The 24,670-nt window shown below is 45.1% G+C and overlaps 1 protein-coding gene across 3 annotated transcripts in view; it reads right to left on the bottom strand.

The window, feature by feature from the left end:
• Positions 1–24,670, bottom strand: part of kdm2aa (lysine (K)-specific demethylase 2Aa) — a 39,806-nt gene that overhangs the window by 2,940 nt on the left and 12,196 nt on the right. For 2 of the 3 annotated variants that reach the window (XM_080759590.1, XM_080759589.1), the window contains exons 7-25: positions 24,548–24,641; positions 20,947–21,100; positions 20,527–20,642; positions 19,942–20,068; positions 19,045–19,301; positions 18,541–18,618; positions 17,189–17,316; positions 16,564–16,687; positions 15,754–15,882; positions 15,328–15,411; positions 12,228–12,509; positions 9,856–9,885; positions 9,400–9,505; positions 8,328–8,665; positions 6,163–6,303; positions 4,230–4,386; positions 2,662–2,827; positions 1,410–1,649; positions 593–756 (exon numbers count right to left, since the gene is read on the bottom strand). In XM_080759590.1, coding sequence (XP_080615716.1) covers positions 593–756; positions 1,410–1,649; positions 2,662–2,827; positions 4,230–4,386; positions 6,163–6,303; positions 8,328–8,665; positions 9,400–9,505; positions 9,856–9,885; positions 12,228–12,509; positions 15,328–15,411; positions 15,754–15,882; positions 16,564–16,687; positions 17,189–17,316; positions 18,541–18,618; positions 19,045–19,301; positions 19,942–20,068; positions 20,527–20,642; positions 20,947–21,100; positions 24,548–24,641 — 2,915 coding nt within the window. The remainder of the gene's footprint in view (positions 1–592; positions 757–1,409; positions 1,650–2,661; positions 2,828–4,229; positions 4,387–6,162; positions 6,304–8,327; positions 8,666–9,399; positions 9,506–9,855; positions 9,886–12,227; positions 12,510–15,327; positions 15,412–15,753; positions 15,883–16,563; positions 16,688–17,188; positions 17,317–18,540; positions 18,619–19,044; positions 19,302–19,941; positions 20,069–20,526; positions 20,643–20,946; positions 21,101–24,547; positions 24,642–24,670) is intronic. The other variant, XM_080759591.1, reaches the window with a different exon arrangement.

Genomic DNA, 24,670 nt, shown 5'->3' with positions numbered 1-24,670 from the left:
AAGGCTAAGAATATTATTTTGAATGTTGTTTAGACAGATGCTAGGTTTGATTGTTTTGTTTTTTTACATGGTATCCAAGTTACTTTATAGCACTTGGTTGTTTTTTGCACTATATGTACATGATCATTTTTATATTCATATATTTAACTCAAATCTTTGCTTCTGGAGTTATCTGGAACAAAATATTTTTAAATGGGGATCTGCAGCCAACTACATATAATAGAGGATATGCACAATTGCACATGCATAAAGTGAGTGGCAAAGTGAGTTTAACGTTGTTTAATACAATCAGATAGGACTTTTCTGTTTGGATGTATGGGCTGTCAAGGCCAGACAGTCGTTTTTGTTCACTCAGTAGGCATAACTTATGACGATGATGATGATGTCACGTGCATAGCTGCATACCCTCTATTTTGGGTGATCCTTGACATGAAAAAGTTTGAGCACCACTGATGTAGCAGCACAGGTTTTTCAGACATTAAGTAGAATGGGCCTCAGGTCTTAATGGGTTAAAATAAGTCACTCTGGATCAGCTAAATGCCTGATGGTTAGCGTGGCTCTAGCAGGGTATGTATGCGTGTTGGTTCACTACCTGGCAGTCTGGTCAGCAGACAGTTGAGCTGTTTCTTGGCAAGGGGAGTCCAGGACAGATCCATGGAGGTGGGCTGACGTTTGATGAGTCCAGCCAGGGCGGGGTTAGTGAGAGGACTGCACCTGCTCACATCTATACGACTCCACAGCCTCTTATCAAAGCTCCTGGATGACAGACACGTTATTAATGAGGCCTCACAAAAATGTACTATTGTTTTCCCCTTAACCCATTCTGACCTGAGATCAGATTCATACGAGGTTTCCACTGGACACACACTGGTCTGATTAACCCATTCTGACCTGAGATCAGATTCTAAAAATGTCAGTCGCTCTTCAATTTAAAAAAAATAGCAGACCTACAAGCTCGTAGCGCGCCACTCGGTGGCGCGCTATGAGCTTGTAGATCTGCTATTTTTCAATAGCTAAAGCATAACATGACGCCAAAATGGGTTCCCGGTCAGAATGGGTTAAAGTAAGTGTGTGTGTGACTGTGTGTGACTGTGTGTGTGTGTGTGTGTGTGTGTGTGAGAGCTAGGAAGATGACTTAGAATTGAATAATAATACATTACTGTATATTATTTGTATTGCACTTTTCATTCATAGGAATCTCAGTGTGTTACATGAGTGTCAAAACAAATGTGCTTGTGATGCAATGCGAACATATCTTTGAAGGATGTATATATGTTTTTCTTTTGTTCAATAAGAAGGCAGTATAAACATGATTTTTAATAGTTTCAAATTTCAAAAAATTGCATGAAGATTTTAAAGGGCTAAATAAATGTCTATTATCGCTGTTGTTGTTTTTTTTATCAACGTACCATTTGTACCAGGCCTTGCAGACGGTCATGCAGGGCAGCAGATCAGCTCTGTTCAGGTACCTGAACACAGACACCCACACCTCCTTCTCGCCTCCTCTCTCGCTGCCTACGTCCTTAAAGGAGGTCAAGGACATGAGGGAGTGAGGGGAGACGGAGGAGGAGGCGTGAGGAGCGGGGGAGTCGTCAGAGGAAGACGAGGCTGACCGGTCCTTGGCTGGCCGGGTACCTCGCAGGCGTGGCCTAGTGGACAGAACCGCACGTTAGACGCAAACACACAGACGTCTACGGAAACAGACTGTGGACATAATCTGGTCACAATCGACGGGGGAAGAGATGGATCAAGTCATTCCCACATTCCAAAATTGGAATATAGCAATATTAACTAATTTACTTTCTCTCCAAAATACGTCGGATATGGTCAAATACAATGCAAAAAAGGCCACCGCTTTCGAATGTTGTTTTTAATGGTCCGAAGTATTCTTCAAATTATTTTTATGTTCAAGTCGGATAATTACCACCAAGTTTTACTGTATTTATTTATCTGACCAACCAATCTTAAAAGAAAAGAAGAATTCAGATTAAAGGACAACTTTGCTTTTTGTAATGTCATTTCTTGGGGTCTAGTAGGACTATAGTAAATAATAATAAAGAAATTGCCTTAACATTTGGTAAAAAGAATGCACACTTTAGCCAATGCACACTTTAGCCACTTGTTCAAATACCCCACCCCTCTGTCAAAAATAGCTTAAAGGACAACTTTAGTTTTTTTCAAGCAAGGTTCAGGTTTTAGGTTGTTATTAGAGAAAGTAAAAGATGAGTGTTAATTTCTTTTAATTTGCTGCTTTCTTTCGTTTTAGGGATTTTAGCTGTTTTTGACAGGGGGGCGGGGGCATTCGAGCATGGGGCTAAATATGTATTTGTTTACAAACCTTTATAGCAATTTATTATTTTATTATTTACTATAGTCCTACTAGACCAAAAGGATCTACTGAATGTGAAGGTAGCCTACTGGGGGTGAAGCCACACTGTGTGTCATACTGTAGGCTCAATATGTCAGTTTGCCACATTCAGTAGATCCCGTGATCTTTTGTGGCCAGATGTTCAAACGAAATAAAATGAAAATAAAAGAACACTCATCTTTTACTTTCTCTAATAACCACCTGAACCTTGGTTGAAAAAAGCCAAAGTTGTCTGTTTAAAATCTCAAGAAAGATCTTACTTGGAAAACAGGACGTGGGGTTTGGGGTCGTACCTGCCGGGTCCTCTGGTCGTTATGCTGTCTGGGGTTCCCTCGCTCTTCAGCCGGGAGCTTTTGGTGAGAGCAGACTTGCGCTGGACGAAGGCCTGCGGTCCTCCCTGCAGTGCTACGGTGGACGCTCTGGGACCTACGGCCGCCTCCAGCTTAGGCACGATGGAGCCTGGAGAGGAGAAGGCTGTGTCAGTTTCAGGGTGCATTTGTTGTCGACGTATATTTAACCCATTCTGACCTGAGATCAGATTCAAACGAGGTTTCCACCGGACACACACTGGTCTGATTAACCCATTCTGACCTGAGATCAGATTCTAAAAATGTCAGTCGTTCTTCGATTTTTCAAAAAATAGCAGACCTACAAGCTCGTAGCGCGCCACTCGGTGGCACGCTATGAGCTTGTAGATCTGCTGTTTTTCAATAGCTAAAGCACAACATGATGCTGAACACCAAAATGGGTTCCCGTTCAGAATGGGTTAACCCTGGCCAATTCTGCAAACACCTTCAAAATCAGTAGTCCTTAAACCTTTCCAAGTATACCAAGGACCCCCAGAAGAGATGTTTTTGTGTTCGTGAGACATGGCCAAAGCATTTCCGGGGGTCTCAATCTGTGGTGGTGGACATGTACTATAACCAAGGCACTCGGGCACCCAAATCTTATCAGGCTTTTGTGAAGGTTTAGCAAAGTGCATCTAGTCGGTCGGCTGAGGTATATAGCAGTGATTCTCAAACTTTTAATTCTAAGGATCTCCAGTTTTATATGCGTTAGATTAGATAAGTATCCTAGATGAATACTTTGTTTCACAGCCTGTTCAACATGGAACACATTTTTTAAATCAATATATCTGAGACAGTGCACATTTCAACATTTCAGTTTTCACATAAATGTAAATGAGCCAGTTAGTAAAGAGCAAATTTCCATCTGTAGTCCCTGAGCCTGAGTGACGTAAAGAGAGCTGAGCCAGAAGGCAAACCGAGCAATCTTCGTTCCTACTCTCACCTTATATGGTCATGAAGTGTTCGTCATGACCAAAAGAATAAGGTCAAACACAAATACAAACGGCCGAAATTAGTTTTCTTCAACGGGTGGCTGGCATCTCCCTTAGAGATAGGGTGAGAAGTTCAGTCACGCGAAAGAGACTCGCGAGAGAGACTCGCTGCCTCTTCGCTTAGAAAGGAGCCAGCTTAGGTGGTTCAGGCATCTGGTTAGGATGCCTCTCAGGCGTCTCCCTAGGGAGGTCCTCGAGGCACGTCCCACTAGGAGGAGACCCCGGGGCAATTACTAATGTTGCTCTGGAGAGGGAAGTCTGGAGTTCTCTGGTGAAGCTGTTGCCCCCGTGACCAGACTACAGATAAGCGGTTGAAGATGGATGGATGGAGTCCCTGAGCTAGCTATTAGAAATGGTAACCAACCATCAATACAAAACAAGACAAGCTTGATGACCAGCCACCACTTTTCCGTCAACCCTATGAACTGGCTCAGGAAGTGAAAGCCCATTTAAAACCCTACAAAATGAGATCAGCAGCATCTACAAAATGTAGATTTTGTAGATAGTACACATAGGCAGTACCTGCTTGCCGCTTGGCCTTCTGGGGGCGCTGCAGAGTGACGGTGAGGTAGGATCCGCTCAGCAGGTCATCGTTCAGGTCGGACACCAGCAGGACGGGCGGCTCCGGGTCCGAGTCCCAGCGTCCTTCCTCCTCCTCGTCCTCCTCCCCATCCTCCTCCTTCAAACACAATTTAGAGTCAGTCGTATACATACAGTATGCCACAGGACAGGCAACACAAGGCCGCTTTTCTCTTCACAAGACAAAAACTAATTACTCGAAGCGCACAATAGAAAAAAAGCAAGTAAAGAGACACCTGGGAAAATATTTGTTTTAGGATGTGTTAATTGTTTTTGTTTTTTTTACGCTTTTTAATTAGTATTGTTTTTATATGTGGACCCCAGACTACCATGCTTTAGGGCAGTGCTTCTCAACCAGTGGTCCGGGGACCACCAGTGGTCCTTGAGGGGGTTCCAGGTGGTCCCCAGCTAAATGACGGAGCAAAATGGACTCTTATACGGGTCCATTTGGTTTCATTTTACGCTCTCAAGAGTAAAAACATTTATCTGCATTACTTAATTTACAAGAAGTCTACACAATTCAATAATCTAAAAGAAGAATGTAGTTATTTTGATCAACGTTTGGTGGTCTGATGCTGAAAAACATAATGGACATTAAAAACAAGGTTGAATGGGGGCTAATTAATGTAAATTTTGACAAGTTGACATGAAAAAGTTTGGGAACCTCATCTTTAGCTAGGGCACAGCTAATGGGGATCCTACCAAATAAAACCATAAAACCATGAACCTCATCTTCCCTTTAGCTAGGGCACAGCTAATGGGGATCCTACCAAATAAAACCATAAAACCATGAACCTCATCTTTAGCTAGGGCACAGCTAAGGGGGATCCTACCAAATAAAACCATGAACCTCATCTTCCCTTTAGCTAGGGCACAGCTAATGGGGATCCTACCAAATAAAACCATAAAACCATGAACCTCATCTTTAGCTATAGGGCACAGCTAATGGGGATCCTACCAAATAAAACCATAAAACCATGAACCTCATCTTTAGCTATAGGGCACAGCTAATGGGGATCCTACCAAATAAAACCATAAAACCATGAACCTCATCTTTAGCTATAGGGCACAGCTAATGGGGATCCTACCAAATAAAACCATAAAACCATGAACCTCATCTTTAGCTATAGGGCACAGCTAATGGGGATCCTACCAAATAAAACCATAAAACCACGAACCTCATCTTTAGCTAGGGCACAGCTAATGGGGATCCTACCAAATAAAACCATAAAACCATGAACCTCATCTTTAGCTAGGGCACAGCTAATGGGGATCCTACCAAATAAAACCATAAAACCATGAACCTCATCTTTAGCTAGGGCACAGCTAATGGGGATCCTACCAAATAAAACCATAAAACCATGAACCTCATCTTTAGCTATAGGGCACAGCTAATGGGGATCCTACCAAATAAAACCATAAAACCATGAACCTCATCTTTAGCTATAGGGCACAGCTAATGGGGATCCTACCAAATAAAACCATAAAACCATGAACCTCATCTTTAGCTATAGGGCACAGCTAATGGGGATCCTACCAAATAAAACCATAAAACCATGAACCTCATCTTTAGCTATAGGGCACAGCTAATGGGGATCCTACCAAATAAAACCATAAAACCACGAACCTCATCTTTAGCTAGGGCACAGCTAATGGGGATCCTACCAAATAAAACCATAAAACCATGAACCTCATCTTTAGCTAGGGCACAGCTAATGGGGATCCTACCAAATAAAACCATGAACCTCATCTTCCCTTTAGCTAGGGCACAGCTAATGGGGATCCTACCAAATAAAACCATAAAACCATGAACCTCATCTTTAGCTAGGGCACAGCTAATGGGGATCCTACCAAATAAAACCATAAAACCATGAACCTCATCTTCGTCCTCCAGCGTGTCCATCTCGTCCTCGTCGTCTAACTCCTGGTCGTCGCTGTCGTCCTCGTCCTCCTCGTCCGTGAGCCGCCGCCGGCGCCTCCGTCTGCGTCCGACGTGCTGCGGCCGCACCTTCCCCATCTATGGGACGGATGGATGGGAGCGTTATGTATGGATGTGGACCTTCCCCAGCTATGGGACGAACGGATGGGAGCGTTATGTATGGATGTGGACCTTCCCCATCTAGGGGACGGATGGATGGGAGCGTTATGTATGGATGTGGACCTTCCCCATCTATGGGACGAATGGATGGGAGCGTTATGTATGGATGTGGACCTTCCCCATCTAGGGGACGGATGGATGGGAGCGTTATGTATGGATGTGGACCTTCCCCAGCTATGGGATGAATGGATGGGAGCGTTATGTATGGATGTGGACCTTCCCCATCTAGGGGATGGATGGATGGGAGCGTTATGTATGGATGTGGACCTTCCCCATCTAGGGGATGAATGGATGGGAGCGTTATGTATGGATGTGGACCTTCCCCAGCTATGGGATGAATGGATGGGAGCGTTATGTATGGATGTGGACCTTCCCCATCTAGGGGATGAACGGATGGGAGCGTTATGTATGGATGTGGACCTTCCCCATCTAGGGGATGAACGGATGGGAGCGTTATGTATGGATTTGGACCTTCCCCATCTATGGGACGGATGGATGGGAGCGTTATGTATGGATTTGGACCTTCCCCATCTATGGGACGGATGGATGGGAGCGTTATGTATGGATGTGGACCTTCCCCATCTAGGGGATGGATGGATGGGAGCGTTATGTATGGATGTGGACCTTCCCCAGCTATGGGATGGATGGATGGGAGCGTTATGTATGGATGTGGACCTTCCCCAGCTATGGGACGAACGGATGGGAGCGTTATGTATGGATGTGGACCTTCCCCATCTAGGGGACGGATGGATGGGAGCGTTATGTATGGATGTGGACCTTCCCCATCTATGGGACGAATGGATGGGAGCGTTATGTATGGATTTGGACCTTCCCCATCTATGGGACGAATGGATGGGAGCGTTATGTATGGATGTGGACCTTCCCCATCTAGGGGACGGATGGATGGGAGCGTTATGTATGGATGTGGACCTTCCCCATCTAGGGGATGGATGGATGGGAGCGTTATGTATGGATGTGGACCTTCCCCAGCTATGGGATGAATGGATGGGAGCGTTATGTATGGATGTGGACCTTCCCCATCTAGGGGATGAACGGATGGGAGCGTTATGTATGGATGTGGACCTTCCCCATCTAGGGGATGAACGGATGGGAGCGTTATGTATGGATTTGGACCTTCCCCATCTATGGGACGGATGGATGGGAGCGTTATGTATGGATGTGGACCTTCCCCATCTAGGGGATGAACGGATGGGAGCGTTATGTATGGATTTGGACCTTCCCCATCTATGGGACGGATGGATGGGAGCGTTATGTATGGATGTGGACCTTCCCCATCTATGGGACGGATGGATGGGAGCGTTATGTATGGATGTGGACCTTCCCCATCTAGGGGATGGATGGATGGGAGCGTTATGTATGGATGTGGACCTTCCCCAGCTATGGGATGAATGGATGGGAGCGTTATGTATGGATGTGGACCTTCCCCAGCTACGTATGGGATGAATGGATGGGACAGTTATGTATGGATGTGGAATGTGGATGGAAGGGTGCTAATACATGATCAATCATTTTATATAAAAAATAATAAAAGATTGACGTAAAATTGTCAACCATTGTCAATGGGAATTTAATGTTTGTGTAGGACGAAAATAGGAATTCAATGTTTGTATTAGATGAAAATCTACACTAGTAGCTGAATATAGGAGGGGCAATTTTTTTAAATAGGGAAAATAGCCCATCAGACGCTAATGTAATAATTGCAACAGGTTGGCCTGGGCCGTGGCTCAGCGGTCCAGGCACCTTGGCCGGTAGTCCGAGTCTGTCAGTGTGCCGATCCCGACGGCCTTTACTGCATGTCACTCCCCCATCTCTCTCCCCCATTTCCTGTCAGCCTATTGTCTGTCCCTCTATAAAAAATATAAGCAAAAAACTTAAAAAACGTAAAAAAGAAAAAAAGAATAGCAACAGGCGACGTTTCCGACCTCGTCGCTCTCCTCGTCTTCCTCGTCGTCATCATCCTCGTCATCGTCGTCGTCATCGTCGTCGTCCAGGTCATCGTCGTCGTCCGACTCCTCCGAGTCGTCGCGCCTCCGCGGCCCGCGGGAGCCTCCTCCACGCAGCCGGACGCCGCGGCCCCGCCGCGGCTCTCCTCCCCTCATGCCGCCGCGCTTCAGCTTCATGAGGGAAGAGGAGGAGGGAGACATGCCGCCTCGGCTCCCTCGGTGGGCGGAGGCTCCCCGCAGCAGGTTGCCCCTCCTGTTGGCGCCGTAGCCCCGCCTGAGGCCGCGGCCGCGCAGGGCCAGCTTCCTCCTCCGAGAGGCTGCGCGGGACGGGACGACAGTGAAGGACAGGGAGGTGGGAGAGCAGAGAAGGGGAAGGAAAGGGACAACGACAAAATGATGGTCATGACTCAAGAGTGTGGTCTGGAGTAAGAATAAAGAAATGGATTCATTCATGTGGATCTCAGAGTCCACACTATTCCACTGTTCCACTTGGGACCGGTGTGGCTCCAATGTGGACAAACATTTGTATGGGTCACGAGAGAATCGCCCTCTTTTCTTTTCGGCTCACTTTTAATTTAATAACGTAATACAATAATATTTACGCTTCAGTAGTGAAAGAAGCAGATCTGCAAGCTCACAAATGTGTCACATTGCTAGTGCTACGCGTTATGAGCTTGTATATCTGCCATTTTCCTAATAATATTAATACTAATACTACTATTGCAAACCACATTTCTCTTTTGGGTCTACTCTAGAGCTAAAACATTTAGGTAGGTTTCAACTAGATATCCTCCTAACCCACTAAGCTATGGTCACCTGGTCACACATGGTCTCTTTTAAATGGTTTAACATTCTTACATTATTACTGACTTAACTTTGAACATCTGAGACTGACAGAACGTCATCCAAAACAGACCAGGACAAACTTAAACTAAAGGAATCTCAGAGATCCCACTTTCAAAATCCAATTAACCCCCCCCCCCCAGATCTCAATCTCTCTAAATGTAGGTAATATTTGTATCATGTGACATTTCAATGGCCAACCACAAACCTTCGTCGTCTTCGTCGCTGGCCGAGTCGTCGTCGTCTCGGCTGTGTCTGTGGCGTCGGAAGATCTTGGCGATGCGCGAGTCCAACAGGGTGGTGGACTTCCGCTTCTGAAGACCAGGCACGGTGGAAGACATGAGGGAGGGAACAGAGACAGGGAGTGTTCTTAGTTTGTTTTGTTTATTTTATAGGAGAGAAGAAGCGAACAGGTAAAGAAGATCGTGTGATGGAGAGAGTTGTAATACTGTTGCCGTCAGGCAGAATGCTCATAATTCAACTTTAATGTTTTTAAGTAAATGAACACCGTACTTCATCATACGTACAAGAGTGTTGCACAAAAAGTAGTGAAAATAGCAGATCTGCAAGCTCACGTGTCACATCACATGTTGTGTAGATTGGCTATTTCCACCAGTCGTCAACAAAATATGTAGGGCTTCATTACTAAATGGTCTTAACTTACCAGTGGCAACACCTTTTCTCCTTTAGGCGGCTACGAGGAGAGAAAACATCTGGGTGAGAGAAATGTACAGTACACACAGCAAACCACCGACAGGAGAAAAAGCCTTTCTGGGCTTCCTTCTCGAATGGCTCTTTTCCACTACAACGCATTAACCCAGAGAACTTCAATGTGTAATAAACTCACAATGTTCCTCAATTCCAAGGTTAGTACCATCACCTGAGCAAGGGCCCAAAGTAGGTTCTGAGAACCTTATGGGAAACCGAGACGTAGCGTATGATTGATTGACTCATTCTTTATTTAAGTGTCATGCTTCCGAAGAAGCCCAGCCCATATGGACTTACAGGACACTTTTTATAGTTTACATAAACAATTACAATTACAATAAACCGACATGACAGTATGTCATGGTTCAGTTGATGTTAGTTCTTGTAGTGGAAAACAGCCATTAGTGAGAAGATCCCAGGGCTCTCTGCGTGACAGGGCATCTTTTGGGACAACATACATGTATGTATGTATGACTGCTGCAAACACAAGAACAACCGACAACCAATGGATGAGACGCCGTTAGGTTTCCTTTAGAAACCCTCTAGATCCCTCTCCCTCCTTCATCCTCCCGCTCTTCCTCACTCTCAGACAGCCAGCCAGCCAGTCAGTCAGCAAGCAGTGTGATGGGAGAGCCAATGATCGGCAGGACCAAGTTGTTTTCCCCAGGAGGACCGGGGCGGTGGAGGCAGGAGGAAGGGAGCGCCACTGTTCTTGTCAAGTGATTTAAGAATATTGAGGTTAACAAAAACAAGCGCTCCTCAAACCCAACCCTCCTCGGGGAAAACAATATGGCGAGTGGTAGCAACAGCAAGCGGATGGACGCGCAGTGATGATGTCACAACAAGAAGCCGTTGAGGGGGGAATAAAAAAATAATCGCTGAGCGAGCAGCGACAGCGACCGTTTTCCAAGCTTCAGAGGTTGTAGCACTCCGACCAACTGAGGAAGTTCCTCAGTTGTAGACAGAGACAAGGCCCTTGAAATGTACACTTTAAGAAGTGGCCCAATCCCCAACAATAGCAACCTAGTGGCCCAATCCCACAACAATAGCAACCTAGTGGCCCAATCCCCAACAATAGCAACCTAGTGGCCCAATCCCCAACAATAGCAACCTAGTGGCCCAATCCCCAACAATAGCAACCTAGTGGCCCAATCCCCAACAATAGCAACCTAGTGGCCCAATCCCCAACAATAGCAACCTAGTGGCCCAATCCCCAACAATAGCAACCTAGTGGCCCAATCCCCAACAATAGCAACCTAGTGGCCCAATCCCCAACAATAGCAACCTAGTGGCCCAATCCCCAACAATAGCAACCTAGTGGCCCAATCCCCAACAATAGCAACCTAGTGGCCCAATCCCACAACAATAGCAACCTAGAACTGTACATAGTATCACCGTGAAATGTCCAATTTGACGTTAATATTGTAGCAAGAAATTATGCCGGGAAGTGAAATGACTCTATAGACAAGCTGCGAAAGCAATCAGTCTCATCCTTCTGCGATGGATATTTCAGCAGTTATGCATGTACGTACGCCTGTGTTCATCAACAACGGATGGAAATTGGAATCTTCTGTTTACTAAAGAGCCGTAGAGGTGGCGGAACAATCTTCTGTTTACTAAAGAGCCGTAGAGGTGGCGGAACACCGCCGCTGAACAAACACTCTAGCAAGGATTACCATCTTAATACAGAGCTTTCACTCTTTTACAGCACTCTTTATCCTTTAACATTCGCTAGAAGACGTTTGAAATTGTCAACGTTACTTACAACATCAATTCACTGTCAGTTAGATGTAAGACAACGTTACTTTTACAACATCAATTCACTGTCAGTTAGATGTAAGACAACGTTACTTACAACATCAATTCACCGTCAGTTAGATGTAAGACAACGTTACTTACAACATCAATTCACTGTCAGTTAGATGTAAGACAACGTTACTTACAACATCAATTCACTGTCAGTTAGATGTAAGACAACGTTACTTACAACATCAATTCACTGTCAGTTAGATGTAAGACAACGTTACTTACAACATCAATTCACTGTCAGTTAGATGTAAGACAAACGTTACTTACAACATCAATTCACTGTCAGTTAGATGTAAGACAACGTTACTTACAACATCAATTCACTGTCAGTTAGATGTAAGACAAACGTCCAAGTTGAGCCATTTAAATAAAGAATCCCATTCTTTATGGGGATCTCGTTAGCCTCTTCTCTTGGAAACTGGGGGAAGGGGCAGGAGAAAAAATAAAAATAGCGGGGTGGGGACAAAACACGCAAAAATGTACGGATGGATGTAACGGAGAGTAGGCGGGGCCTCTCACCAGTCTCGAGCTGATAGGCTGAGAGGTCAGAGGGGCCGCCACCAATAGGAGCGTGGAGGAGGAGCAGGAGGGAAGAGGAGGAGGAGGTGGTGGAGGGAGGAACCCACAGCGAACCACCTCCCCGTCCTGCTGGGAGGAGCCTCCGGGGCCCCCCACGGCAGACGAGGGCCCGGGGCCCAGCCTGAGGAGCAAGGGGCCGTGGTGGGGACGGAGTTGATGCTGCTGGGGCTGCTGGTGGTGCTGGTGGGGGCTGACCACCAACGACTCATCACTGCCCGAGGACTGACCCACCCACAAAGTACGTAAAGGAACACGGAAAATAATAAAAGTACAACATTTAAAATCCCAAATAAACAAAATCAAATGAAAAATATACAAAGAAATGAAATAAAATAAACAATAGTCAAAGTAAAATGTAAAATGTATGTAAAAAAAAAAGTAAAATTAAATAGTAAGTCAAATAAAAACAAAGAAGAATAAAAGAAAATGACAAAAGTCAGACGGGAAACATTATATCTGTTAGTTTCAAACACACAGTTAGAATGCATGCATACCGAGATCCAGAAATCATGTGAGATGCGACTGTGTATCCGGTATGTTAGCATGTTTTCCCTCATTTGAAAATAAAATCTAAGCATGTAACTTTTTTGTGAGTAAATGGTTGCTTGACAGACATTGTACGTACTGTACGTGCTAGGCATGTAACGATTCACTCAACTCAGGCAGTGTTGTTTTCGTCGACTAAAACTAAGACGAAAAATGTTCGTCGACTACCTTTTTCCACTGACAAAAACGAATGGAAACTAAATGAAAACTAAAGCTATGATGACTAAAACTAAGACTAAATATACTGACAATTTCGTCGACAAATAAAAACTAGACTAAAATGATAGGAAGGGACTAGTGGACAAGAGATCCAGTATAAGTCATTTTACTCTTGGTTGCATGCTGAAAATAGCCGATCTACAAGCTCACAACGCGTCGCGCTGCGACTGCGATTTTGAGCTTGACTAAAATGTGACTAAAACTAAATGAAGTTTCAGTCCAAAGACTAAGACTAAACTAAAATAGAAATTTGCTGCCAAAAACAACACTGAACTCAGGATACGATTCGAATCACGACATTAGGTTCACGTAACGATTTTCCCCCACTCACAGGTGTGTGTGTGTGTGTGTGTTAGGGCTGCACGATTTTGCCAAAAAAAATAACCTCGATTATTTTCTCTGAAACCTCGATTTCGGTTTCGATTTCGATTATTTTTCAGTAAAATAAATACATTGTCTCAAAATGTTGTTTTTTTTTTTTTTTTTTAACTACGCAAACAAATGTGAATTTTCCTATTGGAATAAAGTCCAAAACTTAAAAGGATCCCTGGCTAAAGACAAATATGCCTTAAAACATTACACTTGCCCTCTATGAATAAAAATAAATAAAAACACAATATTTAATTTCTTTCATAAATGGATAATCTTTCAATCAATAGGGACTGCTCCCATCGCAGGTTGATATATGTCCATGTGTGGTCCAGCCCTATGGAATGCATATGCTAATAAAAACAAGTTAATACTTCCTAAGAATAATATGAGCATCAAAGCAATATTTAAATACTTTTTATTAGCATGTGCATGCCATGCATTCCCTGGGGCTGGACATACAGTATGTCATATGACATCCTCAACTTGGACAGGAGCAGTTCCTATTGAGTGAAAGATAAACAGTGTACACTACCCAACTTTATTTTATGAAAGAAATACAAATATTGAAGGTGTTTTTATTTTTAGTTATAGAGGGCAAGTATAGTGTTTTAAGGCATATTTGTCTGGCCAGGGATCCTTTTAAACAAAGAAAGATAAATCCCCTTTCGGATTAAAGTGAAAACGTTTACAAAATGTCCAAATTAATTCTTAAAAAATAGCCAATTTAATGTTTAGGTGCCCACTCTTCCTGCACCCTTTGCAATGTGAAATGCCACTGAATCTGTAGGCCTAATCCTTTTTCAATTTTATTCTGTCTCGTCATATGGGCCATGTGAAAAATAATGATGCCACATCTCTTTTCAACTTGTGACAGCTGATGCTTGTACTGTCACGGCAAAAGTTTCTGAACGTCTCATCCTCCATTTTTACGTGTGCTGAAAATAGCCGATCTACTAGCTCACAGAGTGTTGCGGAGGCGACACGTCGTGAGCTTGCAGATCAGCTATTTTTTTGCACGCTGATGCAACAGGTCGTACGGCGAAACAGGCTTTCCCTTTGTTTTTAGCCGAGACGACGTACAGTCAGACACACATGGCTATTGGCTCCTCGATGCAAAATAAACAGTAGTGTACACTACCCAACTTTACGATAATAAGGGACAGTAGGTCGGGACACGGTATTGATATTAAAGCTGTCCCACTCGCCCGATTAGCTCTGATCCATAGCCCTAATGCTAGGGTAGAATTAGCATCAGGGCTATGGACCAGAGCTACTCTCGCCGCTATGCCTGTCCATTCTCCATGCGTGCTGCCGTCTCCCACACTACTCTCCCACAGGGACCGACCCTCCACTATGTCGGAACTAAAACCTGTCCCCGTAAAAAGTCTGTGCCTGTGAGAGAAGGCAACACGAGCGTCCCAACCTGCTCCAGCACCCGGAAAACATACACAAGCACAGCGGCGTGTGCATCCACAACTTTTACAACGCTGAGTAGTTTGCTCCACATCTGAAACGGAGAAGCCGAGTCATTTCAAGACGACAGACATTGTCTAGCCTATTTTAGCAACTAAATCCTTGTTCCTATCGCTCCCCGTGGCAGACATGCTAACGCTGCTTTTCCATAGAGTTATTATACAACTCTATGTGCTTTTCTCTCTGCGCGGCAGAGGGAGGAGGAAGTAACTACGGTAGCCCGGCAGCCTGCAGGCAGGTGCGAGAGAGATTTACCGTAAATGCCCTAGTTAAAGGGAAAAACGATTTTCGATTAACTTTTTTTTAAATCGTCCAAATCCAAAAATCGCGATTTCGATTAAAATTCGATTAATCGCCCAGCCCTAGTGTGTGTGTGTGTGTGTGTGTGTGTGTGTGTGTGTGTCATCAACAACATAAGGTGGTTACTTACCTCTGGGTCAGTGATCCCTTGAACACACTTAGGACACTCCCAACAGCTGGGCAGGTCTTTATTCACCACCCCTTCACCTTGGACCTGGACAGAGATGCACAGAAAATAACTTTTAACCCATTTAGGCCTGAGGCCGATTCTGAACAGTTTTCTGAAAATGCTGCTATATAAAATCTGGGAATACATTTCTTACCAAGAATTGTCTTCATTTTTTGACAGCTGCTGAACGTTGGGGTACCATAATACCAATATAATGTTCTAAATTTCATGCCGTCAAAAATTCCCCTAAGGTGGTTGAATAGAAACCAATGTGGGATACGTTAGTAGACACCTTTAGAAATAGGCGAAGAAATGTATTCCCAGACATTCTGATAATATGTGTGCATGCGTGGTACGCACACGCACGCGCGTGTAATTATTACCCACCGTGAGGCAGCCAGGATGGACAATCTGGGCACAGTTGGAGCATTCCATCAGCGTGAAGGCAGGGTCTCCTGCCTCCTCCTGGTTGGGCTCCTTACAGATCTCACACACCGCTGACAGGGGCAGGCCCGGCTGACAGGACACCACACAACATATTAATAGATCTCACAGACCACTGACAGGGGCAGGCCAGGCTGACAGGGCCACACACCACATTTTAATGTACCAAATATATATATGTTTTTTTGGGGGGGGTTATCTCTCTGCTCTGCCACGGTGTTTTCAGAGCAGGCTCTTATTTTTTTGAAGACAGTAAATCCATGAATAGCCACGTGCCCTGGAGAGATATTATGCTAATGAAGTTCAGGCAGTAATACTTGTCCTACCAGGGTCTAAATGTATCAGTGGAGGAGTAGAGAGTCCTCCTCCAACCACTGCAGATGTACTAGTTGTATTTGTTTTAATATACTCTACCATATGGTAAATGGTGCATTTATGTAGCGCTTTTATCCAAATGAAAATTCTTCCACGTTTCTGTTGTCTCCTATACCAGTTTTATGCATCTTTGAAACATCTCACCACCACTTAAGCGGAGCGCAGATCGGCCTGAACGGAGCGTATGTACAGCTGTCTACCATAGAGAGTGGAAGAAATGCGAAGGGACCCTACGGGTTGAAAAGAGCTCAACCGAGGGGGTCCTGAGAGGGGCTAGCTCTACCCCTGAGCCACTGCCGCGCCATACAGATGTCAGATGGGTTACACTTACAATAACAGTTTTAAAGTCAAATGAGAGAATACATAAAACACACTCACAGCGAGACATTGGCGCAGGACGCAGGTCTGTTTGAGTTTCCCTGGTCCGCCAAACTTCTTCATGTCCCTGCAGAAGTTACAGTCCCCGCACTCTGTCCTCATGCAGGCCTCACAGCGCTTACACCTTTAGAAACAAACACACAAGCAGACATGAAATCACAGGAGGAAAGCACGATCTACGTGAAATCACAGGAGGAAAGCGCGATCTACATGAAATCACAGGAGGAAAGCGCGATCTACATGAAATCACAGGAGGAAAGCGCGATCTACATGAAATGACAGGAGGAAAGCTACAAAGTGACTCTATGCAGCAGTGGTTCTCAAACAGAGTGCGTCTCAGGCCACTGTGCCGTGACACGAGTAGGTGTGACTAGGGAATTTGTTGACACACATTAACATTGCTGTATATAATGCAGTAGAACTATCCAAACGTTACAGATTTGTTTTACTGTATCAGTGGTTTGTGTGCATTCAACCTGGAGTGGCATCCCAATTTTGGACATGTGTTTTAGGTTATAGGCGATGCGACACGTTGTGAGCTAAATAAGAGAGTGTGTGTGTGTGTGTGTGTGTGTGTGTGTGTGTGTGTGTGTGTGTGTGTGTGTGTGTGTGTGTGTGTTGTTACCGGACTCTGCGTCTCCTCAACACCGACATGGAGGAGGCTGGTTTCTGTGGTCGTGGGACGACTGGGGTGGTGGCTAGTTTAGGACGAGGAGGGGGGGGAGGAGGAGGGGGAGGCTGGTACCACGACGGCTGGAGGAGGAAGAGGACCACTAGTTTTAGTATTAAACATCAACAGTCAAGGTAACAAACAAGGTCACAGTTCAATGTACAGATTATAGATTTTTCGATCATGCTGCTTAGACTGATTATAGGTTCTTGGTTTAATAACCTATGATCCTAACCATACTACCATACCATTTCTATGCATTTGCTGTATTACCTCAGGTTTTCTTTGAAAATATTCTAAAATATATCAAAACAAGATTTAAAATGTATAGTCTTACTCGCTCGCTGAATGTAGTTCCAATGCTTTGTCTTCTTACACTAGACTAAAGTTTAATAAACGTATCAAAACAAAAAAATAGACAATATAATAGGCAACAAAAAGGTGTGTGCAAGTCAGTTTGCTTCCACCCTGACTGTTTGCTCTGACTCACTGACTGAATGACTGCCCCTGTTTCTAATCAACATAATTAACAATCAACGACAGAAGGGCAGGGTACAGAAACCAAGGAGTACAATTATATTTCAAGATGGAGAACTGACAGAAATAACATCCTAAGCCTGAAAGTTTGCATTTTCAGTCATTAGTGCCGGGACCACTTTTCCATTGTGTCTTTTATTAAAAAGTTAAAGGTCTATATTCTGATAGTATAGTCATTGTTATAGTGTCTAGAGAGACGGGGGAGATCCCGTTACTGAACAGTCAGAAAATACACTTAATGGGGGCTTACAAATTGTATTCAATCTGGAAAGATAACCCATTTATTGGTTTCAATTTTATATTTTGCATGCTCATCTTTTTTTTGTTTGGTTACGTCCAATTTAACTTGTTTATCCTGTATGAGTTCTCTCTCCTGATTGGAATTGGTACCCCGACCTGAACATAAATGATGTTTATGACAGATGGGGCGACCGTTGTTACTGAACAAACACTATACAATGAATACCATCAGAATATAGAGCTAGCTCAACTGTTAACCCATTTTGACCTGAGATCAGATTCTAAAAATGTCTTCTACATCCTGACAGTTTTCTGAAAAAGCTATGTTTCCATGTCAGTCGTTCTTCGATTTTTCAAAAATAGCAGACCTACAAGCTCGTAGTGCGCCTGAGCTTGTAGATCTGCTATTTTTCAATAGCTAAAGCATAGCATAATGCTAACACCAAAAGGGATTCCCGCCCAAAATGGGTTAATATCATCACCAGCGCAAGGGCTATGATGATTTGGATTATTTGACATGCTGTGCTCACCCTCTTGGGCCATGTGATGAGGGGTATCCCCGTGTAGGACAGCTTGGGGATGTCATTGGCGTGTTCCCTCAGCAACGCCTGGAGGAGAGACGGAGAGGAGATGATTACAAATGTAGTCCTTAAAGTATGTCAGGTTCTCCAGTGTGAGATACTGTATATGTTCTTGCATTCAATATCCATTTGGTTCCATTTGTACACTCTCAGAGTTAAATTAACATTGATTTTACAATATGAATTGGGGTCTATGAGATAGAAATGCCATTAAATGGGAGTCCGTATATCAAACTGGGGGTCCTTGAAATGAAAATAGTTGAAAATCACTGCTAGAGTTGTAAAAACTCTTCTCTTATGGGGCCATATCTTTTGTAATGGGGGTCCGCAGGCTAAAGAGTGTCATTTTGGGGGTCATTGATATGAAAAGGTTTGGGAACCACGGCTGTACGCACACACACACACACACACACACACACACACACACACACACACAGGTTGTCCATGTGGTACCTTGACGTGTGCGAGCAGTGCGGGGGCGTTGTGTATTCCTGCAGGGACACACTTCTTATTGGTGGGCAGTGACTCCAGCTTTCCCAGCAGGTTCCACAGACCCTCCAGTTCGTAGGGTGTCATATGAACTTTGACCCCAGGCTTAGCGGACAGCTGTGCCACAGCCGTGCTCTCCTCGTCCTCCTCTTCCTCTTCCTCTTCTTCCTTGACCTTCACCTCATCAGATGCAGATTCCGACGGAGGAGGCTTCTTCAGACCTGCAGCAAAGAACCTGAGGTTACCTTTAATGCAATTTCTCAAGACAGCTGTATCCGGGTAGCTCAGTCGGTATAGAGCTCTCGCCTTTGGACCACAAGTTCATGGGTTCGATCCCGGGCACCGCCAACTCAGCGAATGAGTAGCACGGCTTGGTGCAACAAGTCGTGCGGGTACTGGCAAGTACTGGGGGCTGATGGTAGGTGTCGCGCTCCACTTCAGCAATCCATCTCCCAGGGGTCTAACGCATTGTAACGGGGATAGACTCCCGCGTGTTACCGGCCGAAACCGACAATAATTGGAGTTTGGAGTTGCTTGTAAACACAGCTGTTTGAGAGGTGTTTTACTGGTGACATGCAGTTTCCTATACATTCTAGTTTGAAAATGCAACACTGCCCCCTAGTGCATACACCAGTGCTACATGAAAGCATGTCAGCAGGCAGCATTTTTCAGGCACGACACCTGTGCATTTTTACAAGCAACACTTCATGGGAATGTTTCCAGCTTGACCATTCTACAGCCCTCACTGTACTGTACACAACACATCGTTGCTTTGGGTAGTAGTTAGGTTTGTGCACATGTATTTTGCTGTGTGTGTGTGTGTGTGTGTGTGTGTGTGTGTGTGTGTGTGTTAGTGCCTACCAATGCCGAGGGAGTGTTTCTGGAACTCTGGTGTGAGGTAGGAGGTTTTGGTGACGCTGAAGACGTAGCGCTCCAACACATACCAGCACATCTCATAGTAGAAGGGATACCGGAACTTCACTGGTACCTGGTCCAAACACACACACACACACATACCATTAACCACAGCAATAGAACTGGTGCCTGGCACAAACACACACACACACACACACACACACACACACACACACACACACACACACACACACACACATACCATTAACCACAGCAATTGAACTGGTGCCTGGCACAAACACACACACATACCATTAACCACAGCAAGAGAACTGGTGCCTGGCACAAACACACAGACAGACACCACAGCATTAACCCATTCTGACCTGAGATCAGATTCTAAAAATATCTGTTTGAAAATGACAGTTTTCTGAAAAAGCTATGTTTCTATGTCAGTCGTTCGGCAACACGTTGAGCCTGTAGATCACCGATTTCCGGAGTAAAAACAAAGCATTATTGTTGTTCATTCTATGCAAAATTACATGCGTGTACTGTATGCGTGTGTGTGTGTGTGTGTGTGTGTGCTCTAACCCGTGTGCGGTCTTCGATGTTGCAGATGTTGAGCTGCATAGGGACGTTGAAGCTGTGAAGGAAGTTTCCTCCAAACACGATGGTGTCCACAGGGGTGTACACTGCATGAATCCAACCTGCACGTGCACACGCACACACACATACACACACAAATTGAAGGACTGGTATACCGGTGTATAGTGAGTGACACACCTCTCTCATATCAACAGAGAACAGTGGTTACAAAAGAAACACACAAAACACACACACACACACACACACACAACGTGGTGGACCAATAAAAAGCCTTCACATTTGGGGGAGGGAATAATTTATTTGAGGAGACTCAGGAGAAACACACCTAACCATGGTTAACCATAAGAGAGAGAGAGAGAGAGAGAAAGAGAGAGTGTGTGTGTGTGTGTGTGTGTGTGTGTTCACCTGAAGGAATGATGAAGGTATTGCCCTGCTTCAGTTCTATCCTCTGGCAGTCTGTGGCTCGGTCTCCCAGGAAGAGGTCTCCCTGCTTCCCCGACAGCACCCAGTGCTCATACAGCTCCAGGTTGTGGGGGGTGGGGGGGATGAGCCAGAACACCTGAGGACCACAACAAACCACACCATCACACTACTGAACACCTGAGGACCACAACAACCACACCATCACACTACTGAACACCTGAGGACCACAACAACCACACCATCACACTACTGAACTCTGAGGACCACAACAAACCACACCATCACACTACTGAACTCTGAGGACCACAACAAACCACACCATCACACTACTGAACACCTGAGGACCACAACAACCACACCATCACACTACTGAACACCTGAGGACCACAACAACCACACCATCACACTACTGAACACCTGAGGACCACAACAACCACACCATCACACTACTGAACACCTGAGGACCACAACAACCACAACATCACACTACTGAACACCTGAGGACCACAACAACCACACCATCACACTACTGAACACCTGAGGACCACAACAACCACACCATCACACTACTGAACACCTGAGGACCACAACAACCACACCATCACACTACTGAACACCTGAGGACCACAACAACCACACCATCACACTACTGAACACCTGAGGACCACAACAACCACACCATCACACTACTGAACACCTGAGGACCACAACAACCACACCATCACACTACTGAACACCTGAGGACCACAACAACCACACCATCACACTACTGAACACCTGAGGACCACAACAACCACACCATCACACTACTGAACACCTGAGGACCACAACAACCACACCATCACACTACTGAACACCTGAGGACCACAACAACCACACCATCACACTACTGAACACCTGAGGACCACAACAACCACACCATCACACTACTGAACACCTGAGGACCACAACAACCACACCATCACACTACTGAACACCTGAGGACCACAACAACCACACCATCACACTACTGAACACCTGAGGACCACAACAACCACACCATCACACTACTGAACACCTGAGGACCACAACAACCACACCATCACACTACTGAACACCTGAGGACCACAACAACCACACCATCACACTACTGAACACCTGAGGACCACAACAAACCACACCATCACACTACTGAACTCTGAGGACCACAACAACCACACCATCACACTACTGAACTCTGAGGACCACAACAACCACACCGTCACACCACTGAACACCTGAGGACCACAACAAACCACACCATCACACTACTGAACACCTGAGGACCACAACAACCACACCATCACACTACTGAACACCTGAGGACCACAACAACCACACCATCACACTACTGAACACCTGAGGACCACAACAACCACACCATCACACTACTGAACACCTGAGGACCACAACAACCACACCATCACACTACTGAACACCTGAGGACCACAACAACCACACCATCACACTACTGAACACCTGAGGACCACAACAACCACACCATCACACTACTGAACACCTGAGGACCACAACAAACCACACCATCACACTACTGAACACCTGAGGACCACAACAACCACACCATCACACTACTGAACTCTGAGGACCACAACAACCACACCATCACACTACTGAACTCTGAGGACCACAACAACCACACCATCACACTACTGAACACCTGAGGACCACAACAACCACACCATCACACTACTGAACACCTGAGGACCACAACAACCACACCATCACACTACTGAACTCTGAGGACCACAACAACCACACCATCACACTACTGAACACCTGAGGACCACAACAACCACACCATCACACTACTGAACACCTGAGGACCACAACAACCACACCATCACACTACTGAACACCTGAGGACCACAACAAACCACACCATCACACTACTGAACACCTGAGGACCACAACAACCACACCATCACACTACTGAACTCTGAGGACCACAACAACCACACCATCACACTACTGAACACCTGAGGACCACAACAACCACACCATCACACTACTGAACACCTGAGGACCACAACAACCACACCATCACACTACTGAACACCTGAGGACCACAACAACCACACCATCACACTACTGAACACCTGAGGACCACAACAACCACACCATCACACTACTGAACACCTGAGGACCACAACAACCACACCATCACACTACTGAACACCTGAGGACCACAACAACCACACCATCACACTACTGAACACCTGAGGACCACAACAACCACACCATCACACTACTGAACACCTGAGGACCACAACAACCACACCATCACACTACTGAACACCTGAGGACCACAACAACCACACCATCACACCACTGAACACCTGAGGACCACAACAACCACACCATCACACTACTGAACACCTGAGGACCACAACAACCACACCATCACACTACTGAACACCTGAGGACCACAACAACCACACCATCACACTACTGAACACCTGAGGACCACAACAACCACACCATCACACCACTGAACACCTGAGGACCACAACAAACCACACCATCACACTACTGAACTCTCTCTCTCTCTCTCTCTAAAGAGGACATCTGCAGCCCATACACCGGAGAGGCTACATTAGCTTGTAGATCTGCTATTTTTGGCAAACACCGTAACACAAGTATAGATGTAGCCTCTGGAAACCAGACTAATCTCCCAGAACGAAATCCTTAGTTTTGGCGATGCCAGGCTAGCATAAATTGGGCACCACTCCTGATCCGCCGCCACGGGTCAATCCTAGTAGGTTTAATAAGACCCGACTCTAATGGCCACCCACCGCCTACAGCTAGGTTCTGTTCCAGGTTTTTTTATATTGACAGTTTTCGCCATCAACAATTCCCTCATGAGCAAGAATTTTGTTGAGTGTTTGTAAGAGTATGGTCTTGATCTTCTCTATGTGTACAAAGTGTCACTATAGAATATTAGAATAACATTGATTAGTTGAATAAATTGAAGTGTGACGAATATCACGTCATACTACGCAATCACGCAGTCAGGCCGCCTAGGTGTCTTCAACCCATTTTGACCAGAGATCAGATTCTAAAAATATCTTCTACATCCTGACAGTTTTCTGAAAAAGCTATGTTTCGATGTCAGTCGTTCTTCCATTTTTCAAAAATAGCAGAACTACAGTACAAGCTCGTAGTGCGCCACTCGGTGGCGCGCTACGAGCTTGTAGATCTGCCATTTTTCAATAGCTAAAGCATAACATAATGCTAACACCAAAAGGGGTTCTTTTTCCCCCAAGTACGCATATACGGACGTCGACGCTAGGTGGCGTCATATCCCAGGTCCGTATACGTACCAATGTATACTCCGTCTATATAATGGATGAAGGAAGGGCAAACTCCGTCTTTTAAAGTGAACGTGTATGGTGGCACAGGGAACTGGGGTTTATGCTAACAGCTAGCCGCAATTACAGAGTTAAGATATAAGACATAATGACATGGTAATAATTTTAATAACTTAGGCAGAAGGAATTTGATTGGCGAGTTCAAATTGAAGGCTTCCACAAGTGTGACTCCCCACCTTGCATCCACTTAGTATGTGGTACCAGACAGACGTCCCTCCAAAATCAATGTGGAAGTCTGTGTAACATCCCTGAACACTCATTAGACAGTACCTGAAGACACAAAGACACATAAACAAGAG

This window comes from Protomyctophum bolini (assembly GCF_963924005.1).
Source record: "Protomyctophum bolini genome assembly, chromosome: 3".
Lineage (NCBI taxonomy): Eukaryota > Metazoa > Chordata > Actinopteri > Myctophiformes > Myctophidae > Protomyctophum > Protomyctophum bolini.
The sequence above is the reverse complement of the archived record's forward strand: the minus strand, read 5'-3'. Positions and strand labels throughout refer to the sequence as shown.